Here is an 8,560-nt window from a genome sequence, read left to right on the forward strand (position 1 = left end):
AAGAATGCTGGCCAAGTAGATTTAAAGTAGCCACCGATTTCCAAAACCTTGCTTGAAAGGGAGGACTTGGAGAGGGCGAGGATTTATGGATAAATTATACAGTGGATTTGTCAGTTAAAATATCGGAACTGTCTGGAGGACAAAGCCACATGCTGAGGATTAATGGTTGCTCCGGACCTTTGATTCCGCACCCTCTTTTCTCTGCCCTTGACAAATTGGATTTTGGGGATGGGAAGGTCGCCCGGCCCTTTGTGTCTCTTGGCCGTTTTGGAGCGATTCATTATGCGGCAGGGTGAGGGAAAGTCTCCATGTGACCAGACCGGCCCGTTTCCCCTCTCCGCACAGCTGCTGAGAGAGACCAACTCTCTCACAGTCACACTGTTCGCTGCGAACTCAGGACCGCTCCCCTCCCCTTCTACCCCTGAGCCACCTTACAGCACAGCATCACCTCTGCGCCCCCCCCCCCCTCCCTTCCAACACACACTGGCACCCTAATCTGCAGAGAGAGGGTGGGGTGTGGGGGGAGTAGAGGGGGGCTACCTTGCTCGCAGCATCACTAGATAAGCCGGAGAGCAAAACGCCACAGCGTCAGTTTGAGGGCGTGTATTGGCCGGTCCTCTGGCTCTCTTCTTCCTCCTTCTCCTCTTCCTCCTCCCCGCACACTCCCACTCGATCCTCATCAGCCTTCATGGTTCTGATCTCACCCCACGCCATGCAAGCCACCCGGGCGTCCACCACGATCAGCGTGTACACGGACTGCAGCATCCCGGCCGGACTCCGGATAGGACCCGTACCGGGGATCTTCAAACTCGGGAAGTACTTGTCGGATCGAAAGGAGGCTGGACCCAAGAAAAAGGTAGGACTGCAACAGTTTTCACTCATTTTATTCAAGGAAATGATTTGACTTTATGGACAAATTAAATGCGCATGGCTGTCACAAGTTAAAGATAATTCGGCCTGATAAATTAAAAAAAAACAAACGGCGAGTGACTTTTTGAAAACTATTCTACCCTTTATTTTGAACATTTTGCTGTCATCTTTATTGGATAAAATGCCTTACAGTCCTGTTATTATATTTAAAAACAATAGCTGAGTAAATATAATACAGCAAAAGGAATGGATTTAATCTGCACTGTCAAACTATATCGGAACCTTTAGTTATTAATTGGTTTGGCCTGTCAACTCTGAAATAATTGAGCTCCATTAGTGGCCGACTTGTCAGTCTGTGCTTCTACTTAACCGGCCTAATGGGCAGCCGGGGCCGCTGTGTGGGACTTCATGCCCTCAGCCGCCTCACATTTCACAGCCTGCAGGGCCTGTTACTCCGATGAGTCGTTTAATTTTAATCTAATCCGGCCACAGAAAGCTGCCAGTGAAGATGGGGCCTCCAGCCTTGGGGCTATAGGAAAAATGATGTACAGTTTAATAGTAAATATGAATTAAAATCAAAGAAATGTTGCTCATTTTACGATACGCAATGTTATGAAGAATTCTCCACTGCTCTTACCCTCTCAAACATCATAAGACAAAAATTTCAAACTTAATTTATTCATAATTAATAAACATTAGCGGCGAATAAAAAAGCTAAAGCGCTCTGCATTTACACGGACATGAATCGACTATCTGCGGCCCTGAACGCATCTATAACTGCACCCTGTTATTGTTGAAGCTGTCAGCCGCCGTGATTGATGCGTCTAAATGCGTGGCCCCGGGGCTGCCGGCGATCATCAGGTGCAATCTCTGTGTCAAATGTCGCGCTTCGATCTTTAATGTCCTTGAACAGTTTAGAAACGCTCTGACACTCCTCAAATTCGTTTCCCATATCAACTCAATTAGGCCCGTGTGTCATTCTCTTTAGTAAATTATCAGCAGAGCGGATAAAGACGCATTAGCCGCGTTTTTGGCTCAGACGTGACAGCAGCAGCCGCAAATCTCGCTAATAAAGCATTTATGAAGGAAAATGTTGCTGGAAAAGAGCCAAGAAATGGGATTGTGAACTGGGTAAATGATATTAATGGTCTAAAGTTTAGCACATGTAAATATCGTTTAAGCTCATTTCGATTAAATCTAATTCCGTTTTGTGTGACCTTCTCTCTTTTTTCCTTTTAGATCCACTTAGTTAGGGGCGAGTTCGTGGACGAGGCAGGCAGTCCCGTCCCGGACTGGATTGGACTCATTCGCGCCGCCAGGAACAGTCAAGAACAGAACCTGGAGGCGGTGTCGGACCTACCTGGTGGACAGGTAATTTCGGCCACTCATTTTTCAGAACTCATTTTCTCTCCCTCGTTTGGACACGTCGCCAGACTTTTGCCTCTTTTTTTTTACTTGAAGATTTTTTACCGTGTGATGAGAGAAATCCCTGCTGGAGAGGAGCTCACGGTCTGGTACTCCAGCGCTTTGGCCCAATGGTACGACATCCCGACCACAGCCACCCCGACGCACGATGAGAAAGGTAATAATAATAATAATAATAATAATAATAATAATAATAATAATAATAATTAATAATAATAATAATACTTGTGCTGCATCGACAGTAGGCCAATTAGACGAGTTAGTGATTGCCAATATCAGTGATGTTTGTTCTTCATCGTATGAGGATGGAGATCAATTAGAATTACCGGAGGCGCGTGTTGTTTATTTATGTTTTTATGTCAGTCGTTTTGACGTCACGTCCCTCCGTCAAGTAATTAAAAGGAAACAAAAACGAATGAAAAACGAACCAAAGTTGATAACTGTGGGCTTTGATTTCTCAATTGCAATTTTAAATAAGAATAATTCACAAGTAATAGAAATAGAAGAAACAAACAAAAAAAATCGATACCGGTCCACAATTAAAGTCATCATATTTGGTGTTTTCTCCATTTATTCTTTTCGTCTATATGGACATTTAATCTGTGTGTTTCGTCTGGAATTAATTAACGCGGATTACCTCCTAATCTCCCCTATAAACTGTTTAACATCTAATCCGGTTAACAAAGATAGATAACTAATCACGGATCGTTCTGGGCGTCCCATTTAACCAACCACATATTAAAAGATGTGCTATAATATCCGATTTGTGAGGGAAAACGTGTGATAAAGTAATTAAAACCTCCTCACAAAACGAGTGAATTAAAGCAATTTAAAGCAGAAAGTGACGTGTGTCTGCGTCCCTGGAAGCGGAGCATCCCGATTCAGTTGCGAGACAGAGGTTAACAAATGTCATCGGGTCATTAATATTCATGCTTTCGAGAGTAAATAAATCGAAAAACAAGTGTTTTACGGTAAATTAGGTGGGTGCGTCAAGGTATTGTGGCCTAATGAATACCAACTTTTATGTGGGGTGTATATTGCCCCGACTCTCCGGCCAAACACACCGTGTGCGCTCCTGGACATACGCGCGCTTCCATTATGAGGCGTCAACAGATGGGCCGCAGCCATTGTTTCTGGAGACTTGCGATTTCAAGCAACAGCTGCTGTCACTTCCACGGGAAAGAGCGCAGGCAGGGGAAGTCTCGGAGTGAATGCATGAGGTTGTGAGCGCCAGATTGGGCAGGGCGTTTGCTCTTTTGAGGGCGTTCATAAACAATGACCCTTATGAGGATTACAAAATCATTACATCTATATTAATCCCGCGGTACTTGTCTGGGGGGAGCCATTGAGATGCCCCCCTGCGTTTAGCGCCATTTGGCACCAGATCCTGGATCACATCCATTGGGCCAGAATGTTACTCTCATGTGCAGCGTAATATTGTGAATACGGTTTGAAAGGGCCGATTGATGGCGAAGTCCGTGTGTTTTCAAGAAAATGAGCCAATTTGTTTCTTGTGCTGTGACAATTTATTTTCACTATTCTCCCCGAGAGTGGCCGCAGTGTTATCAGGGGATGAGAGACTCAGACTTCGCACAATTCTGTCTTTTACGCAGAGCGCCATGATTAAATCTTTTTTTTTTTTTTTTTTTTTTAAAGTTGTGACTATATGACCTTTGTCCTGAATGTTCTGTTGTTTAGACTATCCATCTGATCAATAATGACTTTTTGCGTCCACAGGCGAGGAGCGATACATCTGCTGGTACTGCTGGAGAATATTCAAATATCCCAATACGCTCAAAGCCCACGTCCACTTCCACTGTGCACTGAGCAACGGGCGGGGTTTTGTGAACAACGAGCAGGCCAGAGGCACGGAGACATTCAGCAGGTCCCCAAAGTCCGGGGATATCCCCAACACCTCTACCTCCCCGCGGACCTCTTCCGTTTCAGAATCTGGCAGACGGGCGGTGTCCTCTTCGCCATTTGCAAACAAAGCGGCATCGTCAAAGAAAAGTAGCTTGGAGGAGCAGGACAGGGCGCTCGACATGAGCGTCACCTCAGCCAGAAACCAAGGACACATTCTCGGGCTCGGTGCTACGTCTTCGGTGCTGAGCAGCATGGGGTTTCATCCAGGGGTGCGCTCTGCCTTCAAACCGACCGGGCTCTCCAAAGTCCCGGGCACCGATCCCCCCAGAGAGGACGCGAACGGCAAGCTGGGCGGCCTGGGATTCAGCAAGCTCATCGACAACATGAAACCCCTGCGCAACGTCAGCGAGGCCCTGAACGGAAGCGGGAACCCACCTGCCAAGTGCGCACCTCCAATTATGGATTCCACATCTCCCATGGTGCCGTGCACCAACGCCATCCGGGGTTTCCCCTTGTTGCCCCACGTGGAGGAGACCTCAGCTTTTAAGCACGTAGAAAGTCGAATGCACCCCGGTTTATCACCGTCCCGTTACCCACAAATGCACCCCGGCCTCCACTTTGAGAGGTTCTCCCTCCCTCACTTCGACGGCGTCAAGACTTATGGAGGAGACTGTAACATCCCTCTGATGCCCTTCACTGTCTATAACGGTGAACTTCTGTACAGCTCCCCATATTACCCGCTAAAATTCCACTTCAGCAACCTCCTCAAGTACCCGGAGTCCATGTCCTACTTTGCTGCCCCATCACTAAGCCAAGATATAGGCGCCATCACCAACATCGACCGTGAGATCGCTATGCACACGCAACAGCTGTCTGAAATTGCAGCGGAGAAAAACCGGACGAGGTTGGACTCGATGCCAGCCGGGACCACAAGCAACCCGGCGTCCGGGAAACCCAAAAAGGGACACCTATGTCTTTACTGTGGGAAGCTGTACTCCAGAAAATACGGTCTGAAAATCCACATGAGGACTCACACAGGTTACAAGCCACTGAAGTGCAAAGTGTGCTTCAGGCCGTTCGGCGACCCGAGCAACCTGAACAAGCACATCCGGCTCCACGCGGAGGGCAACACGCCATACAGGTGCGAGTTCTGCGGCAAGGTGCTGGTGCGGAGGCGGGACCTCGAGAGGCACGTAAAGTCCAGACACCCCGGGCAGACGTTCAAGAAACTGGACGACAAACCGGGCGCCTTGTTCGAGGACGCGGAACACAAGAGCGACAACGAAAGCGACGTGGACGTGTGCTTCACCGACGACCAGAGCGACCAGGAGTCGAGCAAAAACAATGACTGAGATGCGTTCACGTCCACAGACTTTCTCCTCATTTACTTTCAGCTCTCCACACGCAACTATTTAGTCACGTGTTTAATCTTTTCACATTTTAAAACTGATGGAAATGTTGCTTTATAACCAATGTTCTTTTCTGTTGGTTAAAAAAAATAATCATTCATTTAACTTATCAAGACCGTTTGGTTCAGAGAAAGGGGGGGGGGGGGGGGGGGGGGTATTTTAATTCTTCCCCCACATTCTTTTGACGAAAACGACCAAACGTGTCATCTACCACAGTTGAACAAGTGACAGTTCAAGAATGGAATCACATAAGCTTTACAAAACACAACAGCAATTTGCAGCCATTTTCAGTCGTCTTAAAATTTCCAAGGCTGAGTATGAGAAGAATTCCATTCAACCACGCAATATTTGGGAACGACGAGATAAAGAACAGCTTCCTTATTTTATATCTAATAAAGTCACTACGGCTTCATACCCTTCAAGCTGTCAGTTGCACTTTAGACCAACAAGAGGCATTTTATTTCAACGAATTACATTCCCACCGGCCATCATTAACGAACTTTGATCATTACGCGGGGACGTCAGATTTCTGAATAACGCGTTAAGTTTGCACTTGTTCTCCGGTTCCAAGCCGAGAGCAGCGTATAATTTATTGAAGGAGCTATTTAGAGAAAGAAAATTGTATTGATTGCAGTTATAGTCTATGTAAAGACGTGTAAAGTATGATATTTTACATTCCAGTGGAGAAGTGTTGTATTACGTTTGTTTTTAAGTGACATTGTTTACCTGCACAATATTCCCCTCATGTCCGGTAATTTGATGTTTTTAAAAAATAAATAAATTAAATTTAAAATATCACAAACGGTGTAAGATACTTTATCAGATGTTCTGTTTTTATATGAACAAATGCTTAGTCACAATGATTCTTTTTTGTTGTTTAAACTCAGACAAATAACAATAATTTCCCATTTTTAACCCTTGTGGAAAAGTGAAATATTAACAATTTCTTTATAGAAAAATATCGTTATGACGTGAGAAAAATAAATAATGGTGTGAGATGATTGCGTTTATAGTTATTCATACAATTTCTATTTTGTTATGGCTGTGCTAATTACAACTTTAATTAGAAATCCAACTGGGATAATAAAGTGAGAATCTTTTAGAATAATTAACAAATGTATGAAATGGTTTTTTTTTTTTTAAAACAGAGCAGAAAAATAATGTAGACATTTTTTACAAGCACCAAACTACATATTTCTAAAAAGATTAGCTCAAATTGTTAATGTTTTAGAAGGGACTGTGTCTTTTAGTGCTGACATTTAATTTTCCATCCATCCTTCCAAACGAGACGTTTATAATAATGGTCGATATAAATAAACAAATACGCTTCATCCGGTTGGTTCCATCATTATTTGAACCACTTTCAGACTTGTGACTCAATATAATCACAATAAATCTGAACCCCATAGAAATGTAGTTCTTCAGGCCCTTTCTATACAGATATCCTTGCATTTCACGTAGGCCATTCTGCGTGATACTGACTCCGTGTAAATATGTGACATTTTAACCCCACATTAGTAAATGCATTTTTCATAGAATTGACATAATTGTGTCAGGCAGTGTGGAAAATAGAAAAAAGTCTCATTGACAGCTAAAGGTAATTCAATACATTCGCTTGGCCATCGCTGACCACGACGTTTTATTTAGACAGCATAAAGATGCTTAATGTAAGATGTGTGACCTTGGATGTGTGACCACTGAATGCATTTTGGATAGTTTCATTTCTGCTGCTGCATTAAGTCTTCTGGTACTGAGACTGTCTATGGTCCTTCAAGTTCTAATTACTTATGCCAGGAGTCAAACTCCCCACACCCCACACACATACGCACACTGACACTTCACACCATTGTGTTTACAGAAGCTTTTAACATGAATGTATTAGTAATAAAATTAACTTATTGCATTATTACATTATTTCTGTATTAACAATGTATACTTTTTATGATAAAGCAGTCAATCTGACCAAAATAGGTCAGGACCTTCATCATTCACATTTCAGAAAGCTGGTAAAATACAACAGCTGCATATAAACCCCTTTGCCTGGTGCACAGGAGAGTCCAGGAAATTCATTTGTGACTTTATCAGATTAGAAAAGGGGCCGTACAGTTGCACGCATCCTATATGTTTTAATACAAATTATGAACATTTTCTCAACCCTGAAAAGGATTCAGCTCAATTGTTCAGACAGAATACAGTTACGTCTTTAAAAACATACAATGTGTGGATCTGTGACATTGATGAGCCTTAACTTATTGATGAAGAAAATGCATCATAAACATTAAGGGATGAAGCCACATTGTCGTTCAGAAGGTTGATGTTGGACATATTAATGCTTCAGGTGTAAACCAAAATGAGGACAGACAAGAAAAGACACAATCACTCACAAACACACACACACACACACACACACACACACTCCCACAGCCTCTCTCACACACACACACTCACACAGCCTCTTTTATGTCAAGTCTTTTATGACAGTACTTCATTTAGGTGATCACCTTGATTTAGACATCTAAGCAGAGGTTTAGGGACATTTTTTCCTTCTATGTTAACTGCTCGAAGTGCAAAGATATTGTAGATATAACATTCAGGATGAAAAGGATATTGAGGCTGAGCATGAGCAAAGTAGATGTGACGGCAAAGAAAGACGGCAGAAAAAAGCACCAATGGAGCTTTTTATTTCTTATCTTGGTCAACTTGCGGTCAAAAACTTTAAACCACCCGGGAATGAACGATGATGCCACGCATTAGCAACCTATAAGACCTTCCCAGATGTCACCCTCTTATTTCAATAGACAAGCTCATTAATTCGCAAAGATTTTTAAATATGGAGACACACAGTTCTTGCATCTTAAAGCAACATGGTGCATTTGCTGTCAAAAGAAGAAAAGGGTCATTCACGCAATCTTTCTTTTTCCAATGTATGCTAAACATGTATTGTCATGACCATTGGCCATAAATGCAAACCATGATTCAACCCTCGGGAATTA

General features: G+C 43.5%; 1 protein-coding gene across 1 annotated transcript; it reads left to right on the forward strand.

Annotated features, from left to right (window-relative positions):
- The first annotated feature begins 593 nt into the window (after window positions 1-593).
- Window positions 594-5,708, forward strand: prdm13 (PR domain containing 13). Its single transcript, XM_003965905.2, has 4 exons — window positions 594-856; window positions 2,110-2,241; window positions 2,332-2,452; window positions 4,033-5,708. The coding sequence occupies exons 1-4, from the start codon at window positions 689-691 to the stop codon at window positions 5,508-5,510; spliced, it is 1,899 nt and encodes a 632-aa protein (XP_003965954.1). The 5' UTR covers window positions 594-688; the 3' UTR covers window positions 5,511-5,708.
- Window positions 5,709-8,560: the final 2,852 nt, after the last annotated feature.

The sequence above is a fragment of the Takifugu rubripes genome, chromosome 7, assembly GCF_901000725.2.
Source record: "Takifugu rubripes chromosome 7, fTakRub1.2, whole genome shotgun sequence".
NCBI classification, from domain to species: domain Eukaryota; kingdom Metazoa; phylum Chordata; class Actinopteri; order Tetraodontiformes; family Tetraodontidae; genus Takifugu; species Takifugu rubripes.

Excerpts from the sequence above, each read along its gene's own strand:
- prdm13 (XM_003965905.2), top strand. The coding sequence starts at position 689 with ATGGTTCTGATCTCACCCCACGCCATGCAAGCCACCCGGGCGTCCACC. Across the intron at positions 2,242-2,331 it reads CGGACCTACCTGGTGGACAG|ATTTTTTACCGTGTGATGAG; the intron begins GTAATTTCGGCC and ends TTTTACTTGAAG. Across the intron at positions 2,453-4,032 it reads CCCGACGCACGATGAGAAAG|GCGAGGAGCGATACATCTGC; the intron begins GTAATAATAATA and ends TTGCGTCCACAG.